Source organism: Melanotaenia boesemani, chromosome 11 (assembly GCF_017639745.1).
Source record: "Melanotaenia boesemani isolate fMelBoe1 chromosome 11, fMelBoe1.pri, whole genome shotgun sequence".
Lineage (NCBI taxonomy): Eukaryota > Metazoa > Chordata > Actinopteri > Atheriniformes > Melanotaeniidae > Melanotaenia > Melanotaenia boesemani.
The window spans coordinates 19932568-19952032 of NC_055692.1; the positions used below are offsets into that span (position 1 = coordinate 19932568).

Here is a 19465-nt window from a genome sequence, read left to right on the forward strand (position 1 = left end):
TTCTATTATAGTTTTAAGCTAATCATGAAAAAAAAATTAACTAAAACAGAGCAATATATAAGACTTTATTTATTTATTTATGTTTTTTACTACATATTGAATGCAACATGGGGTTATATTCCTGTTTTTCAGAACCCCTCCACTTCTTTACAGTCTCCTTCCAAATTCATTCCAACAGATGGAAGCTCAGCAGACATGTCCAAACCCTGTTGCCCCAAAAGAAAAGAAAAAAAGTTTAGGAGAAAAATAGAGTGTAAGTTATGTATTCAGATGCAATCTATTGTACTCACTTTAAAACCATTTATAAGTTGTAGTAACTTGGATACAAAATTAATTAAAAGAATAAATTAACTAAAAAAACTAAAAAGAATGTCAAATATCTATGTTATGTAAAAGTATATAAAGGTAAGGATGCCTCCTGGAGAGGTGTTAAAGGCATGCCCCACTATCAGGACCAAGGGCAGACCTCAGATATGCTGATGGGATATTGTCTCTCAGATGGCCTAGGAATGTCTTCTGCTAGATGAGCTGGAAGAATTGGCCTAGGAAAACGACGTCTGGGCTTCTCTACTTCAGCTGTCCCCCCACAACCTGACCTTGGAATGATGGATGGATGGATGGATGGATGGATTAATCTTTTAAAGTAGAAACAGGATTAATAATTTTCATATACTGAGCAACATTTACTGGAGTTCATATTTTATTCTTAAAATAGTTACCTGTGTGTATTAAATGTCTACATTAGAAAAAAGGCTGCAGTTTTAAGTTATTTGATAAACATGTATTGATACTCATTGTTGTGAGTTATGAGTAAGATATCAAGACACTAATAATAAATTCTAAATCTCAACAATGCTTTTTAAAATGTTTTTTTTTTTTTTTTTTTTTTTATGCTGAACTTTGTGCCATGGCAACGAATCAACAGTTTATTCTTATCATCATCAATTTCATGGAAAGTATTGAAATAAAATTTTTGGGTTTTGTTTTCCATGGTGTCAACTGTCTTTGCCCACTTTCCCAGAAACTAATTTCCACCACTGTGATTAAGATGACATAGAATCCTATCATTTATCTATTACAATTTTGTGATTATTCCATGTCATTCCTAAATATGACTTAATTAATTGTGAATAAATGTAATTATAACAACCAAGTTAAAGGGCCTATGTACCATATTATTCCTTCTGTTTGGTAGCAAAACATGGGAGAAAGCGCGAACAAAAAAAAGCCTAAATAGTATGGAAAAGTATGGAAATAGATCTTTATATTTAGCCTTGATTTATTATAAGAGAAAGATGGTATTTCAGTTTTGCTTTGTTCATTTATTCACAAATTGTCAAGTAAGTGGCAGCACTGTAGCTTTCGCACTTCGATTATCTTCTCTGATAAACACAATCATCATTGTATCTCCCTGTTTTACAACTTTTGTCTGTCTGAGCGCCTTCGCTCTTATGTGGTCTTGTCCCTCCGTCTAGTGGTAGGCGGGTTTTCCGCCAGCAGGGTTTGGTTGATTCACTATTGATTTGCTGGAGGGGCAGAAGAGGAGGAGGAGGAGAAAGTGAAAGGGGAGGAGTGGAGAAGAAATCCCGGCTCAGTGCGGGAGGGATGTGATTGTGCGTGTAGGACGCGAGAGGAGAGAGATCATAATCAAATCAAAAGTCCGACCGCTGAGCTAGAGAGCGCACTTAAAATCACGTGGGGTGGAAAATTTTACAGGGGAAAAAGTAAAAGTGTCGTCGAAGTGACTTCTGGTCGTACTTTGCTTTCCCTTCCCTCTTTGCTTTTCCTGCCCCTCCGCCCTGCATTCCGCGGAGCAGCTGTGTTTTAATGCCCCTGCGCACCCGTGGAGGAGAGTCAGGAGAGAAGAGTGAGGAAGAAGAGGCAGAAGAAGTGAGAAGGCCCGGACACCACCCCTCCTCGCTCTTTGGAAGTCTGTCCACTCTCCCCTCCTGGCCCTGCATGGACGGGGATGGGGAGAGCCGGATGCTGTTGCCTCGGGGCTGAGCGCCTTGCTTCCCCGTCTATGGTGCGCCGCTTCCGGCCGCTGCTGCTACTGATCATCGTGTTCTGCTGCGGTGCTCACCTAGGTAACTAACTCGTACACTTCAGCACTGCAACGACATCAAGCGTTTCTCTTCGTCATAGTTGAATAAATCTATTGTTTTACGCACTTTTTTTCTGTTTGGCAATAATTTTAGTTGGCTGCAGAAGCTACAACCTCCTTTAACTATACTTCTTTTTAGTCTGTTGCACTTGGTAGTGAGCAGAGATACTTTATTAGCTATTAGTTATTAAGGCTTTGTAGGCAGCGACTGTATGTCCGATCCTTGAGTTGGGCCCAGCGCTGCCTGACAATGGCTCTCTCCAAAGCGGCAGTGCAGCAGTCTGAGCATGGATCGAGTTTCTCCTCCTCTCTCCTGGGCCGTCGTTCTCCTGTCTGCCCCTTAATAGCTCATGGAGGAGGGGGAGAGAAGTGAAGAGTCTACATCTCCTGTCCATATGTAACAGATCTATTCCATGCAACATAAATTTAAAGTAGGCAGTATTTGTTCTATGTCAATCTAACTCAACCTAATGTTGATTACAGGAATAAACGAAGTGTTATTTTCATCATATCAGGTTGTCAAATTTAATAATTAAAAGTAGCCTAGATTAAAGCTACCTTGAAAGTCTGTTGTTGTTTTTTTCACATAATTGTTTGTCTTTTGTTGATCACCAACAAAAACTCATAATTTGGGACAAATGCTTGACATGTTTGATTTAACTGAGACTTGGCTTGAAAACAGAATACATTTTTAAAATGGCTGTAAGTATATAAGTATTGATTCACGACTTTCTTATTTAACACAGTATATGCTGGTCATTTATGCTGCATAAAAGAACAGTTTTTGGTATTTACTGTAAAAATGAAACAAACAAACAAAAAAAAAAAAAAAAAAAAGAAAGTCCTGTCTGCCTTTCAGAAGCATGTTTAGGTCGTGCCTGAGTTTTTCTGTGTGTGCATGGGGTCGACTGAAGTGGCGGCTGTCTGTTGGCCAGTCACACCTCCAGTAATTAGTTTAACACGGCTCAGGCAGCGGGACAAAACCACCTCTGCACACAGCCTGGTGGGAGCAGACATACCCGCTTCACATTAAGACCCTCTCAGCACCTATTTCCACACATGCGTCATCTGGAAAGAATGTGTATCATTTAGTCTGTTAAGTCAAACTGAACATTTCATTTGCTAAAACCTGAACATGTTTAGGATATTTATACACACGCCTTCAGCTCATAGCTCCATGTGTCTCTTTAGACAGGTAGGCTGGAGTGTCTGAATTACAGACTATTGTTTAGTTGAGTGCATGCTGTTGTGAGCCCCTGGAAAGCTTTGCATCTCTAAGCTTAGAGGTCTGTTTGTGTGATTTGAGCTCAGAACGTGCGAGAGAGCACACAACAAGGTGATCAATAAGCACTTCACAAGCCATTCTCTTGACTGAGAGGGGATCCCAGTAGATCCTTTTTCTGGTCTCCTGGGATCAGAGAAATTGGGGGCAGGCAGATTGGGAAACAAAAGAATTGCTAAAAATCATGCCTGGGAGATTCAGCTGGCGGATCTTTTGACCTCTGTCTGATGGTGAAAAAGGTGCTTTGTGATGCAAGAGGAGAGGGGACAAGGTGACCAGGGAGGGGATGAGGGAGTCAGGATGAAAACACTATGGAGGCAGGTTTTTTTAAAGCTTATCAAAATATATATAATTGACAACAGATGAGGCAGAGAGAAAACAAGATATGATTAGGAATTGAGTGGAGGGTGGAGTGAAAAATAATGGCTAATACAAGAAATGGAGTAAATGTTGCTGGCAAACTGACTCCTGTTGTGTCTTTATTAGAGACTACTTGCAGGGGATAATACAAACAAAGCTCTAAATGTGGTGAACACATTATTTCCTCACATGACCACTTATTTACATTCAAAGATTGAATTCGCTTTTGAAAGTACAGCAGTGAATACTCGAATAGATTGAGGATATAATTGAAGAGCAAAAATACGAAAACTGTCCTTTAATCCAGAATACCAAACAGTGAGAGCATAATTAATCATCACTTAAAAATTCTGCTTTTCCACAGGGCACTCACAGGTAGGCTAGAGTGTGGGATCAGCTATGCAGCCACACAATGGGAGCTGGTGTAAACTTCAAAAGATGCTCACGGTCAGCATAGTTTTAACCTTTGCAAGTCAAAGGGTTGAAGCTGACTCCTTTGCTTATGAGGTCAACTATGTCACTTTGTGGGGAAAATGTTCCTGAATTAGTGCGCCACTGTGTTTTTAGAGGAGCTCAGGATTTTGATACCTTCTGAAAGTAAGAAAATAACTCACTCTAATCAGATTGGGAGCAGTGTTTAGGTGTAGCAGGCCAGATAGGAGGCAAAGTAGGAGGCTGTTGGTGTGTTGGTCTAAAGACACAATATGTCCTCAGTGTTCAGACAGTCTGTGCAGTGGTGGTCGGTGTGGCTGGCAGCCTGTGTATGTATATGTGTGTATCTGTGTGTTGGTGCTAGTATTTAACAGGCAGGAGAGAGATTCTGAAGCATGGTGTAAGTTGGGGGGGTAAGTCTGTGCCTGAACCCTGATTTCTAAAACTCAGAGCAGTACTGCCCCCAAATGGTAGCACCCAACTCCTTCATTAGCCTGCAAAGAGGAGATGGAATGTGATGTTAGCTTTTGTGTACTTATTTACTTGCGGTTGCTTAAGTGATGGTGCGATGTTGAGGGAATCTGTTTATTTCAGTTAAAAAGAACCATTTACTTTCTGTTTTTGCTTGGCCATTAGGAAGTCATACCACCATCTGAAGATCACGAACTGTGTGTGTTTAATGGAAGCACAAGCAACATCCTTTTTTAGATCGCTCCTTCTGTATGTGGGTGTTTGTGTGCAGCTGCCCACACACTGCTGAGCCTCTCTCTGGCTTAATCTAATAGGAGCACGCTGTGACTGATGCATTAGATCTGGTCTCTAATCTCTCTCTGTCTCTAACTCCCTCTTTCTTCCTGATGATCAGTGATACAAAAGGCTAGTTTGACCCTTGTTCCATTCAGAAATGTAGAAACAGATAAAAGATCACAGACTGTTTCAGACCAAGAAATCTGTTCATGGTGGATTTAATGGGGAATTTCTGATGATTTGTTTCCTCTGCTAAAGCTAAAGATCACAAACAGAACCTTTCTGACCTTCGTCAACAAACGGAATAAGCTTCACTACATCATAGTTATAGATTTGCATGCACAGCACACCTGCATCACCCTGCTCCCTCTTACTATAGTACTGTATGGTTTACATGCTTCTTGGCTGTGCAAGCAGCATTATCTCACTCCTTGTGGGAAAACTTGCTTCATCTTTCCTGTCTGACTGCTCTTTGGTTTATTGCTCTTCAGGTTTATTACACTCACAAAGCGGCACTGCCCATTGATCAGGACTTTCAATCAGCAGCTGGTTCTTTTTCTAGTTTTATTGAGTTGGACTGTAACAGGCTGGTACCATTGTGTGTTTAAGATCAAAGCCTTCCTCACACAGTAACCTTAGCTGTCTCATGTGAGCGCAGAAACTTTCCATTTCTAGTAAAATCCAGTTTATTCCAGTTCAAAGCTAAATTGTCAGACATTTGTGGTTACTTCCTTGTTTTCTGCTCATCACTCACATGTACTGTGGTAATCAATCAGAGTCTTCGTTGTAAATCCGACTGTCTGTGTTTCCCTTTCAGGTCAGTGCCAGGTGGCCAGCCCTCAATGTCGCATTCAGAAGTGCACCACCGACTTTGTCTCCTTGACCTCCCACCTGACACCGTCTGTAGATGGATTTCACACAGAATTTTGCAAGGCTTTGCGAGCGTACTCAGCCTGCACCCAGAAGACAGCCAAGTCCTGCCGTGGAAACCTGGTCTTCCACTCGGCCGTGCTGGGCATCTCAGACCTCATGAGCCAGAGGAACTGTTCCAGAGATGGGCCCACATCCTCTACGCACCCTGAGATCCAGCTTGAGCCCTGCAACTACCACAGTCGTACCCAACATGCCCATACACACTCCCACATGCATACACACTCCCACTCTCACAGCCACGGCCATTCTCGGCCCGGGTACTTGTTTTGCGGGTTGTTTGGGGACCCCCATCTGCGGACATTTAAGGATAGCTTCCAGACTTGTAAGGTGGAGGGAGCATGGCCTCTCATTGATAATGACTATTTGTCAGTTCAGGTAACAAATGTTCCTGTGGTCCCTGGCTCCAGCGCCACAGCAACAAATAAGGTGAGAACTGTTAAAGGAGAAAGCAGTCTATTATTAAGGTTATTAAGGCTGAAAGAGCTTCTTAAGTGAGAGCAGCTGATGTAATTTGATTTATTTCTGTGTGTTTCTATAATGACCTCTAAGTTGCTTTTCTGTGCCACAGCGTAAAAAAAATCGTATTATTGTGAAAGTGGAAAACACCCTCGCTCTTCTTAACTCTCTTTTTCTATCTTATTCTGTGTGCCTGTTCCCACAGACTCACAGGTGTGAGGCAAGCAGCCTCGATCTTGTGACTGTCTCTTGTGACTGCAGCAGTACTGCAAACTAACTTAGTTAATGGCTGCATATAGCCTGACCACTAATAACGCAGAATAAGATGTGTGAAAGGACCCGCTGTTTACTTCTGAGTGCGTTTGCAGGCATTTGTGTGTGCATGCGCGTCTTATAAGTTCATAAGTGCCACTCCTTGCACTCAGCTTAAAGCACTATGTGTGTTAAAAGGTCCCTGTGCAACAGAAAAAATACTCACACACACACATATATGCACAACCCTAAATGGATGACGAGCCACACAAGGTGATCTTTGTAGTGTTAAAGAAGCAATGTTGATGTTTCCCTTGATGATCTGGCCTCTCTAGCTTAGTCGATAGCTTTAATTATTAAAATGCATACACACCCATGCATACACTTGGTTGTCCACACAGTGGCATAGAAGCACACAGTGAACAAATAGCAGATTTTCTACACTTGAGCTAAAGATTTGACCTTGTGTCAGAGGTGGGGCAAGTTATTAGTCATGACTATTAGGGACACACACACACACATACGCACACTCTTATGTACACTCACATTAACAGCCCTCTAGGCTTAATGGGCTGCCAGGCCTCATTCCTCACGGCTGTCATGTGAACAAAGCAGCCATTCACCGGAACTATGATGCTAGTGCTAACCGTAATGCTTACACCACACCCTGCATATCCACCACTGCTTTCACACTCCACTGAAGTGCGTGTATTTCTCAGAGTGTGCTTGTGTGCTTGCATATGTCAGCATGTTTGTATAGCTGTGTCAAATTACAACTTGTTAAAAAGTTATTAAGTCATTTCTCAAATGTGTGATGAGTTAATAACCTGTGTGATGGGTGGATGTTAATACCCTTCCATACCTTTCTTGTAATTTCTTTCTTGCAGTTCATTGATCAAAGGATTGTCTAAAATGGACCGTTTTGAATGAGCTATCCAAAAATTTTGGCAAAAGATTTAGATAATAAACTCGCTTTGTTTTTCTTGCTTTACAGATCACCATCATCTTTAAGCCTTACGAGGGTTGCACAGATCAGAGGGTCTACCAGGCTGTCACGGACAACCTCCCTGCTGCTTTTGATGATGGAACTGTGAGCAGTGGTGACCCCATCCACACCTCTGTTGGTGCAGATGGTGCAGCTGGGAAGGTCCGGGCTCTGTGGATCTCTGAACGTAGTCCTGGGCGTCATGTGGAGCTGCACGCCGGCTACATTGGTGTAACTGTAATTGTTCGTCAGCTGGGCCGCTACCTAACGTTGGCAGTGAGAATCCCAGAGGAGCTGGCTCAAGCCTATGATGCCACCCAGGATCTGCAGCTCTGTCTGAACGGTTGCCCCAGTAGTGAACGCATCGACCAAGCAGGGCATCTTCCCCTGCCACTCTCTCCTCCAGCTCTTGGACTCCAGCTACAGCAGCTGCGTCGGCCTAGCTACTCCTCACAAACACAGGCATACCCTTATGGTGCCACGCATGTTTTTGGTGTGGAGGGGGCAAAGGAGCGCTGCAGGGACCAGCTGGAGGTACTGGACATTTACTTCCACTCCTGTGTGTTTGATCTCCTGACCACTGGGGATGCTAACTTCACAGTGGCAGCATACAGTGCCCAGAAGGACATGGAGAGTCTCCATCCACACCAGGATAGATGGAGGATCTACCCCCGAAGCTCTGCCACCTCCAACTTACACTCTGTTTCTCAGTCGATGAAACGGCTTGCTCTGCTCATGCTGTGTGCTCTGAGCATTGTTCTGATGTAAGAATGTCAGTCTTTGTATGTGCCTGCATGCATGTAGGCTTGTGTATGTGTGCACTAGAAAGAGAGTTTAGGGAGTTTTTTTTTGTTGTTTTATTTTTTATTTTTTTTACTGAGCACTGATGACTCTTTCATGCAGAGAGAAAACAGCAGCAGTTACTGGGAACTAGAAGGGTTTTATAAGAGGTGACAAGCCCCCCTAGTGGGTAGAGAACAGAGTGGCAGCACTAACTGGTGGATTAAGAATCATAGAACGCAACTGACAATGACAGAAATGTTTCTGTTTAGGTGAATCAACTGTAAATAGTTAATTTCGTTTTCAGTGCACAGTGTAAAATGTATTTTTTTATTTCCGTTTGATGTGACTTTTTTAATACCTCAGACAGAGGATGTTTGTTTTTAACAGAAGCACTTTATTTTAGTTTTGTTGTTGCTGTTTTTCACAGATGCCAGTCAGTGTTTCATTTTTTCTCCACCAAAACCTGCAATGGCTCAAGTTTTATCATTGCATTACTTTTTTTGCACTGATGAAAAGTCAGTTGATAAAAAAAGCTGCTTTTTTTTGTTTGTTTTTTTTAATGGATCATTCTTCCAGTGGCTGATGAGACTCAGCATCTTGTTTTTAAGTCAGTCATCATGAGCTTTTCTGTTGAATGTATTATGTTTGATGTTGCAGCAAATGCCATCTGTACTACTTTGTTGCTATATGATTTCAGCTACGTTTGTGTGCAAATGTTCGGATGCATCATTGGTCTTTTTACTAGTTGATAAATGTGGCTTAAATTTGTCAGTCTCTTTAGAGGTATTCCCACCTTTTTGCCAAATTGTTCTGACTATATGGGCTCATATTTTTTACTCACCAAAATTATTATAATTTGAGCCAAAGACAGAAAATGTTGTGGGTAGTTTTTTTTTCCTTCTTCTTCTTTTTGTACAAAGAAAATCAAAACTCGGAACCAAACCAGCACCCTTCTTTCCATTTTATAGAAATGAAATTTACTACTGTAGACTGTTTTTCTTCAGCCAGAATTGACAAAAAATGCCTCTTACAGGGCAGCATGTAAGATATTGCAGATAAAAACAGTGAAAAACTGAAGAAACTTGATAACACTGTACTCCAAATTGTGCTTAAGCACTGTGTTATGGGAATTTGATGCCTGGGAGAGATTCCAACCTTCTTCAACATAACCTGTCTATCTAATTACGCCCAATTAGTTAGGTCAGCTTAATCATAGTTTGGTTGTTTTTGGTATTGCAATCTTTTACATCATGTGTGAGTTTGGGTTTGGTGAAGAGTGACTGGTCAATGTTGAAATACTTAACTTATTTATGAACGTAGCGTCCTGTAGAAGAACCTAAGCTCCATATTCTTGCTGTTGGATAATTTAAAAAAATGTCAGATGTGATTGTACTGCCACCTAGTGGTGCTTTCTTGCTATGTCGGTGTGTTACTTAAGTCGCTCAAAAAAAAAGAACAAAAAAAAGGAGGAATCAAACTGTGTGCCAGTGTTTTATTTAAAAACAATAAAGTCAAAACAATCCATGCAAACCTCATTTTATTAGATTTACACTGATAAAAAAATATGAAAATGAAAAATTATGCAAAAAAAACAAAATTATGTTTGTGTCATAAAAATGTGAAAACATTGATTTTCTTTTTTATTTTGGTCATTTAAAGAGTTCATTTAAACTTAGTGGAACTGCACACACATCTCCAAAAAGCACATACACACAAAGTAAGCGCATTAAACCACCTGTCTGAGGTTAGGTTTCCATCAGATAGCAGGTTTGGCCCCACAAGTGCAGTCTGTTTTCAACTGCCACAGTCAGCAACACCTGGGATGTCATCCTGAAATACTGAAAAAGGCGCGACTACTAATTTGTAGCCACCAACTCTTAAGACTTATTGTTTTCAATAAAACTTTTTTTTCCAGTATGAAACCATCTTCATGAACTCAACCATAAGGGCAAGAACATGCGCTTCATGTTCACGTGTGAAGATGGTCTTATTGTGTAGAGCTCTGAAGAGAAGAAGCTCAACTTGCCTGATTTTCTTTTGTGTGTTGAAAACACTCCTCATTTCCAGCAATCTGAAAAGTCAAATATTCTGTTAAGATTATTATTTTAAGCTCCTACATCATCATATTAAATTTTAAACATCCTTATATTAAACAAGTAGCAGCTCCACAATTGTAAAACCAAATAGGATCTTTTTTTTTAGCTTTATTCATGAGACATAAAGCAAGTCTTGTTCTTACTGTCACCAGTGCAAAAAAAACTGTCAGAAATGGGCAATATATAAATTATTAAAAAATAATGTGCCCTGATATAACAACAAAATTACACGTTAAGAAATATACTTTAGGTGCTTTAATAAATTATATCCCATTTTCTTTCTCTGTAAATTTGCTGAATGTTTCTAGGGGTTAATGCTGTATGAAAAACAAAATCTTACCATATGATCACATAATAAATGGTTATCAGAGTGTTAAAGACGAGGATCTTCATTAAAAGCAGCCTCATAGCCAGCACCACGACAGTGTTTGTCCATACAGCAAAATCTGTCGATCAAACCACACAGCTTAACATAAGGTGTCTGCATAACTCCCAAATATTTTTTAATAGTTTGCCAACAACAAACTTTTACCTTCTTTTTCTTCATCTTCATAGCAAATCTTGTCTTCACCCGTTGACTCAGTGTCTGCAGAGGTGATTGGGTGTCTCCTCATGACTTTGGAGTGTTGTTGGTGACTCACAGAGCAGCTGTAGGATGGCCAGTTACTTGTTGCCACTGTGATAATCGCCACTGCGCTGTGGCTGCGGTGCTTCCTGCTCACAGAAGTGCTGTATGGTGATTCAGAAACGTGACCCTCGGATGCAGACCTCCAGCTGATCTCTAGGTGCCCTCTCCTGAAGTCACTCACCACACAGACCAGTAGGGTCCAGCCAAGCCTTTCCCCTGAGAGATGGACTGGAGGAGCCAGAGATGCCAGCACATGACCCTCTACTCCTCCTGACCAAGCAGCGGAAAAGAGATCAAAGTTTGAGAAGAGGAGATAAGATGTAGAGGCTCTTCCAGTTTTTGTAAAATTTGATTAAACATACCTAGTGGAGGATATCACTACTAATGAAGCCTTTGTTAGCTATTTAAAAACTCTTCAGGTATTAATGCGGTATTATGTACAAATTCCACAACTCTGCACAATTTTAAAACTGTGATTCTGGACTACACAGAGTCATTTAATTACAAATACAGCAGTTTTTGCTTTAAACAAAAACAAATAAGTTCTTCTACAAATATTTTTACAATCTTTTGAATTTTCTTCTATTCTTTCAAAATAATAATGGATTAAATACAAAGTTCTCACCGGTCCATAAACAGATGATTGGCAGGTAAAACAGACTCCTGGATGACTCAGTCATATCTACCATATAGTTTGCGTGACTTTTATAATCCTTGATCACCGCTTGCTCTGTGCACAAGGGTGTAAGTGTGTGTTTGTGTGCCTTGTGCATGGGTGTGTTAAATAAGAGCATGCCATTTGGCTTTGCCAGGAGCATTGCATTATGGGGGATTGACAAGTCTCATTGTTGTGACCTTACACTAACAATGAAACCCCCTTATCCCCTCCCCACACACACACACACACACACACACACACACACACACACACACACACACACACACACACACACACACACACATACCCAACACATACACAAACACACACTCAGACACAGGGAGAGGAAGAGAGGACAGAGAGCTCTTACACATGTGAAGTTCTGTCTGTGTTTTTAAAGACTGCAGGATACTGAGGACAGGACTTTACTGTGGACAGCAGAGTCAATGAGGAATGACTTTAATAACTGGAGACACACCTGTCTACGGCTGTTAGATCTGAGGTGAGATGATATCAGCACATACAAAAAGTTAGACAACACCTGCACACACACAAAGCAGTTTTTTATAGGCAGTGGGTGGCAGCTTAAAACAGAAAGTGAAACTTTACTTCTCGGCCATTGAAGGAAGCATGATGAAGCTAAAATGACTGAGGTAAATCCCTTCTTTCTTTGCTTAAAACACAACCTTGCAGCACACACCAGACAGACGTTCTTGTACAAATAACTATTTTCAGACTCTCGTTTTCAAACTGTTGTGTGAATAAAGAGGTTGTACCCAACTTCTTTACATGTTCTCTATGGTCCAGTACTGCATTGATAATGCCCATGCAACCTGATTTGAACTGTAGCTACGCACCAGCAGCTGTTGTCACCTCACAGTTATAGCTGTGTCCTCTTCTTGTTCTGTCCACATGGTAAATCATGTGATTTTTTTTTTTTTTGGTCACATGTTTGAGTATCCGTCAGTATGAGATGTGTAGTGGCCTAATATTCAACTGAGCTTAGCGTGTCAAATTTAGCTGAGCATGTGCTCGGTAGAGCCCAGTTACTGTTAACAGTGTTTTCTCATCCCTGAGGAAAAGTCCAAATTTTGGATTTTGGGTAATGAGTTGAAAGTTATTTTAACTGCTCGAGTGTTGAACGGTCACAAGCCTGAGTACTGAAGTCTTCAGTTTTTTATCTGTTATATTGTTACAACAAGGCTCAAAATTAACTGGAGTAAAGAAAACATCTGGTCTCTGGATACCAGTGGCATCATGCTGTTTGTTGCTTTACATAATTTTATGCAATGGCACATACATGTGAAAAATTCTGTCTTAGGGGTATAGATTAGTTGTTTTTTAAACAAAATCACACATCTAGGCTATTGAATTGACAGTTAATGTTACAATTTCTCTTCTTGTCTGAAACACTTTGAAGCTCCCAGAGGAGTCCTGCATCTCAGTTTGAAGCCCCCTGCTATTGAATGAATGATTAGTTTCTCTGAATAGATCCCTTGTCTTTTGAGTGATGTATTTTTAATTTTTTACTTGTGTCTTTCAGGTTTAAGGGAAGAAGCCTCAGAAGTTGTTATTATATCATCATTCACCATCATTCACTTACTCCATTTTCTGTGTTTGGGCTATGACCAAATGATTTCAGTGTTAGCTGTCAGCCTGTCAAATAGGTTGGCATTTTTTTAGTCATTGACTGGACATTTCTTTTGCAATGGTCTCAGTGAGGCTGTTAGTGTTCATGTTCCTCAGTGTGTCTCTTGCTGGGTCTCAGCCCTCCAAGAGTTCACAGCAGGTGTCAAGTCCTCCTCATCCCTCTGGAGAACAGTCTCCTTTGGGAGATGACAATCTGTCCTTTCCTTGGAGCCGTCTTCGCCTACCAAGGTAAGCTTCAGCTTCCTATTTCTAAAATAATGACATGAACTGAAGGAAATTGTAGCCTATTTGTCTTTCAGTCAATTAATAATAAAATGACCTGTGTTTCTTTATCTCAGATACATCATTCCTCTTCACTACCACCTCCTCCTACACCCCAACCTTACAACTCTCAGTTTCACTGGCACTGTTCAGATCCAGATTGATGTTCAGAACAATACAAACTGGGTTGTATTACACAGCAAGGGTCTACAGATCTCCAAAGCAACAATTTTAGACCAGAACCTTGCTCATCTGTCTGATCAGGTAGTTGTGAATTCTTTAAATCAATTAATTAGTCTTTGTTACCTATAATGAACCTAACAATCTCTTCTGGTTTTAGATTCTTCCAGTTCTTTACAACCCCTCCCATGAGCAGATAGGCATTTTCTCTCCCAGGGTGCTCAGCAGTGGACAAAAGTATTTCCTATGTATTGAATTTGAGGCAGAGCTTGCAGAAGGTTTCTATGGCTTCTATATAAGCACCTACAGAACCAGTAAAGGAGAAATCAGGTGAGAGGAGGATCACTGTTTCACCCGTAATAAATGATCCCATGTGATAAAAATAAAATGTGTCTACTTATATCTCTTCTCAGAACCTTAGCGTCAACTCACTTTGAACCAACTAGTGCTAGAATGGCATTCCCATGTTTTGATGAGCCAAGCTTCAAAGCTAATTTCTCAGTGCGAATCAGAAGGAGTCCAGAGTTCATTTCTCTTTCCAACATGCCTGTAGTGAGTTTTGCATGTTTGCAGAGCTGCATCTTACATTTGAATGTGTTTGGGGAAGAAAGCCTTCAACTAAGAGTTTGTGCATTTTAGGTCAAGACAGTGGAAATAAATGATGGGATTCTTGAGGACCAGTTTGCTGCAAGTGTAAAAATGAGCACATACCTTGTAGCATTTGTTATTTGTGACTTCAAGTCTGTCACTGCAACAACATCATCTGGGGTGAAGGTGTGGTCTCCATCACAATATTTCAGACTTTTATTTCTTGCTTGAAATATGACTTTCTCCTCCATAAATTCTGCTTCATTGCTTGATTTGATCAAAACTCAACTAGGTTTCCATCTATGCTGCTCCTGAGAAGTGGCAGCAAACCCACTATGCCTTGGAGGTTGCTGTCAAAATGCTAGACTTCTATGAAGAGTATTTCAACATCAACTATCCTTTACCCAAACAAGGTTTTACATTTTCATTTTATTTTTATTTATGTGCTGGCAATACGTCATTTCTCATGTCCATGTTTGGCCTTTTTCAGATCTCATTGCCATCCCAGACTTCCAGTCTGGTGCGATGGAGAACTGGGGCCTGACAACCTACAGAGAAACCAGCCTTCTCTTTGACCCCCTCACATCTTCTGTTTCTGATAAACTCTGGGTTACCATGGTGATTGGCCATGAACTTGCCCATCAGGTGAGATGAAGAACTTCTATCTTCTCACATGTAAAATTTAATGTTTATCTTCATCTATTCAGTTTCAATTAATTAAATAAAGAATGAATATAGAATATTAAAGTCTTCTCCTTGCCCACAGTGGTTTGGTAACTTGGTGACGATGGAGTGGTGGAATGATATCTGGTTGAATGAGGGATTTGCCAGATACATGGAGTATATTTCAGTGGAAGCCACCTATCCTGACCTCAAAGTGGTATGTGCATTAACTGATGACTGATGAATTTATATTAAGCTAAAATGAAAGGATTTAAATTAACCTTTTTAATGAATTTTTGCAGGAGGAGTATCTTTTGCATGCTTGCTTTGCAGCAGTTGGCCATGATTCATTGAACTCTTCTCGACCAATCTCCAGCCCTGCAGAGAACCCCACTCAAATCAAAGAGATGTTTGACACAGTGTCCTATGAAAAAGTATGTTTGGTTTTTTTGTTTAGTTTTTTTTTTGTCTGAGCAGATACCAATTCATTATGGCTATATTACCAGCAGAAATAATGCAGTCGGTGTCACTTTGAAACAGGATAAAACTTTCTCACATCTGATTGCCTTAACTAATTTTCAAAATTGGAAAATAGTTCAAATGTGTGTGGTTTATATATGCATTTATAGTAACAGATTTTCACATTTGAGGCAATCTAAAAATACACACACTTTTATTTCACCCTTTGAGGCATGTTGTGTTTTATAGCTGATGGAAATCTTTTCTTTGCTTTCTTCCAGGGAGCTTGTGTCCTGCACATGCTGCAACATTTTCTGACAGATGAGGTATTTCAGAATGGGATAGTACGATATCTTCGCAAGTACAGCTATGGAAATGCTCATAACCAGGACTTGTGGGACAGTCTGTCCAATGTAAGAGACTGTGTAGTCAGTCCGTTTGTAATGAACTAGATAAAACAAGTTGATGAGTTTGAATTTGTTTGCATTTTACACAAGTACCCCAGCTCCTTTTACCTGTAAATGCATTCATTTTAACCTAAATGTTATATCTTCATTTCTAAAAAAGATCATTTTATACTTTTATTTGTTTTTTCAGACATGCTCAGAGGAGGAATTCATGTCTGGCAAACACTGTTACAGCAAAAGTCAGGCTTCTAAGAATGCAGTGAGTAAACACCAGCTTGCCTGGCCTACTGCCACAGTTTACAAGACTGTGATCACAAGTATTGATTTTCAATGGACTGTCTCCTGCAGTACCTTTTTGCAGGGGAACATCTGGACCTGACTGCCATGATGAACACTTGGACTCTGCAGAAAGGCATTCCTCTGGTAACAGTAAGCAGGAAGGGGCCTCGAATGCTGCTTAGACAGGACAGATTCTTGAGGACGGTTATGCCATCTGACCCTCTGTGGTCCACATTGCAAAAGGGGTACGTATACAGGTCTAATCTTATATAACTTTAAATTGTTGGTTAACACTTTTAAGCATTTTGAAATCACTCTTTGGTCTCTTCTATAGTTTCCTTTGGCATATCCCTTTGACATACACGACCGATGCGTCCAGTACCGTCCATAGACACCTGATGACATCACCCACAGGTAAGAGTGGAGAATATATATACAATGTATAATTCCTATAATCATACATTTTATTTGCAGTTGTATGATATAACGTTTGTTATTATCTTTCATTTAGACAGTATACACATCGGAGAGGAAGTGAACTGGGTGAAGATTAACTCTGAAATGACAGGCTATTATGTGGTTCATTATGAGGATGGTGGTTGGGATGTGATGACTAAACTGCTGAGGGAAAACTGCAGTGCTCTGAGCTACAAAGACAGGACTCACTTGATACACAATGCCTTTCAGCTCGTCACGTACGTATGTTTATATGCACACATGAGACCTTGCTGTATGTCTGTAATAGACTGCTTTAATTATTGGACATGAAATAGCATACAGAATATTTTCTCTCTAAAGGGCAGGCCATCTGCCACTCAACAAAGCCCTGGACCTGATCGGTTATCTTCAGCTGGAGAAACACACAGTCCCACTCCTCCAAGGACTTGGCTATCTGGAGGCTTTTTACCACATTATTGAGAAAAGAGATGAGATCAGTTTAACACAAGACCTGGCCGTAAGAAGACAAGACTATATGTTTGCATGATTACTTGTGTTTGAATTACTTTATGTTTAAGTGAAGTGCTGTGTCTTTGCAGAGATACATCCTGCAATTTTTCCAAACTGTCATTGACCAGCAGACATGGAGCGACAACGGCTCTGTGTCAGACAGGCGTCTGAGGTCAGAGGTCCTGTCCCTGGCTTGTCACCTGGATTATCCTCCCTGTCTGGAGCAAGCAAATCTGCATTTCAAAGACTGGCTTCAGTCCAATGGAACACTCATGTCTGTAAAACGATATTGTTACACACATCACTACAAGTCTGCAATAACATATCTTATTAACACGTTTCCTTAATTTCTTGTTTCATTATGTGCCTAATTTGCACATCTCTGTGTTTGTGGTGACTATAGCCTGCCCACTGATGTAGCAGAGACGGTGTATTCAGTAGGAGCTCAAGATGAGCATGGCTGGGCCTCACTCTTAAACACATACAAGATTTCCCTATCTGAAGCACAAAAAGACAAGATCTTGTTTGCTCTGACCAGCAGCAGAGACACAGAAAAACTCAAAAGGTGCTGTATGCTGTCTTTTTGCTCTGTTTTCAAACAGTTACTGCTGCCACCTTGTGGCAAACATTATTGTATCAAGATTCATCTCCTCTAGTTTTTATTACACAACTACTTAGTAAGCTTAAATAAAGAATTAACAAGTGGAGTAGGAATGTGTTGATTTAAATCAGCAAGCAGTCTGTGTGTTTTGTTGCAGTCTGCTGGAGCTGGGTCTGGAGGGCAAGGTGATCCGATCACAGGACCTGTCTAGTCTCATTCTGATGGTGGCCAGGAACCCAAGGGGGCATTACCTTGCCTGGAACTTTGTCCAAAAGAACTGGGACAAATTGGTTCAAAAGTTAGTATAACATGCTGGAAATTCTGAAAACAACCTAACTGAAAATTAAAATATGTGATGTGATAAAAGTATGATTTTTTTATACTGTAAAAAAACAAACAAAAAAAAGATTTTATGCTATGTCTGTATTGTTTCATTTGCAGATTCCAGTTGGGCTCGTTTTGTATTAGAAACATTATCATCGGGACCACAGGCCAGTTTTCATCTCAAGATGATCTCACTCAAGTAAATTTACCCCTACATATTAAAATACTTTATTTTCTATAAAACACTTTAGATAATCGCAATTTTGTTGCTAAGATGTTTAGATTACATTGCACTGATGTTGGCAATGTCAGAATGCTTGTTTCCTTGGATTTGATTTACATGTTTAATTCTTTATTTCAACAAAAAAAAACAAAAACAAAGAATGTCAAATTTCAGATAAAATCAAAGCACACTGGTTTAAAAAATGCTTTGAAAGGGGAAATGTCTGAGACTGCCAAGTTCTTTACCACCTGAACTTTGTCTGAGACACAAAAATGTTGATTATAAGTAGAACTGAATATTATGGTACTATTGAAAATATATTTACATTAATCAGACCCAGTTTATGTGTGCTAATTTTGCTGCTGATAGTATTTTTTAATTGAAGTAAATTTATTCATTTACATGCATATTTATTGTTTGTTTGTTACTATATTTGTGTAAATATATGTGTGTTTTAACCCTCAGGTGCAGTCATTTTTTGAGTCCATCAAAGAACAGTCCTCTCAGCTGAGAGCTACACAGATTGCCCTGGACAATGTGCAAAAAAATATTCGGTGGGTTCAGAGGAACTTAGAAACTCTGAGAAACTGGCTGGATGAGCAGATGAGGTGAAAGACAGCAGAGAGAGGTGCTGACCAGCACAACCCCCAAACAAAACAAAACAAAGAACAAAAGAAAAAAAGAAACAAAAACAAAACATTGAATTGTTATTTTGATTTCTCCGTGTGATTTCTTGTGAAGATTTCAATGCTTTATATTGCTGAAGAGTTAACAGCTGAAATTTTGAAGAAGATCTGTAAATGACTAGAGATGTATTTGTTAAAGAAACAAAAATCTAATTGGTACCTGATACTTGGTGGTGTGTACAGTCTATGTGTGTACATTGCATATTGTGTCTCTTGTGTGAGTGTGTGTGTGAGAAAGAGAGAGAGAGAGAGAGAGAGAGAGAGAGAGAGAGAGAGAGAGAGAGAGAGAGAGAGAGAGAGAGAGAGTGAGAGTGAAAGTGATTTAGATTCATTCCAAAGTGACACACAAAGGCAGTGTTGATGGACTCTTCACCAAAAAGACAATAAAAGGGTTAATTGTACCTCCTGGTATCTTTGTATGCTTTGTGGTCTTTGAAGCATATGCACTTACATGTGTGTGTGACTACTTGGTTTTTATCA

At 40.1% G+C, this 19465-nt stretch overlaps 2 protein-coding genes across 2 annotated transcripts; both read left to right on the forward strand.

The window, feature by feature from the left end:
• The first annotated feature begins 1609 nt into the window (after positions 1-1609).
• On the forward strand, positions 1610-9776 carry rgmb (repulsive guidance molecule BMP co-receptor b). The gene is made up of 3 exons (XM_041999972.1): positions 1610-2087; positions 5743-6284; positions 7561-9776. The coding sequence occupies exons 1-3, from the start codon at positions 1970-1972 to the stop codon at positions 8317-8319; spliced, it is 1419 nt and encodes a 472-aa protein (XP_041855906.1). The 5' UTR covers positions 1610-1969; the 3' UTR covers positions 8320-9776.
• A 2486-nt stretch (positions 9777-12262) lies between these two features.
• On the forward strand, positions 12263-19386 carry erap2 (endoplasmic reticulum aminopeptidase 2). The gene is made up of 21 exons (XM_041999971.1): positions 12263-12369; positions 13260-13594; positions 13705-13891; positions 13968-14137; positions 14221-14359; positions 14447-14581; positions 14688-14808; positions 14886-15040; positions 15162-15275; positions 15361-15492; positions 15799-15930; positions 16115-16183; positions 16273-16448; positions 16538-16617; positions 16715-16898; positions 17002-17158; positions 17241-17425; positions 17555-17716; positions 17910-18050; positions 18194-18275; positions 18765-19386. The coding sequence occupies exons 2-21, from the start codon at positions 13425-13427 to the stop codon at positions 18909-18911; spliced, it is 2838 nt and encodes a 945-aa protein (XP_041855905.1). The 5' UTR covers positions 12263-12369; positions 13260-13424; the 3' UTR covers positions 18912-19386.
• The last annotated feature ends 79 nt before the right edge of the window (positions 19387-19465 follow it).

What these genes read in the sequence shown, in the direction of transcription:
- erap2 (XM_041999971.1), top strand. Translation starts at nt 13,425, where the DNA reads ATGGTCTCAGTGAGGCTGTTAGTGTTCATGTTCCTCAGTGTGTCTCTT. An exon ending in CTATCCTTTACCCAAACAAG is followed by an intron (nt 14,809 to 14,885) that starts GTTTTACATTTT and finishes GGCCTTTTTCAG; the next exon opens with ATCTCATTGCCATCCCAGAC. An exon ending in TGTGGGACAGTCTGTCCAAT is followed by an intron (nt 15,931 to 16,114) that starts GTAAGAGACTGT and finishes TTGTTTTTTCAG; the next exon opens with ACATGCTCAGAGGAGGAATT.
- rgmb (XM_041999972.1), top strand. Translation starts at nt 1,970, where the DNA reads ATGGGGAGAGCCGGATGCTGTTGCCTCGGGGCTGAGCGCCTTGCTTCC. An exon ending in CTGCTGCGGTGCTCACCTAG is followed by an intron (nt 2,088 to 5,742) that starts GTAACTAACTCG and finishes TTTCCCTTTCAG; the next exon opens with GTCAGTGCCAGGTGGCCAGC. An exon ending in GCGCCACAGCAACAAATAAG is followed by an intron (nt 6,285 to 7,560) that starts GTGAGAACTGTT and finishes CTTGCTTTACAG; the next exon opens with ATCACCATCATCTTTAAGCC.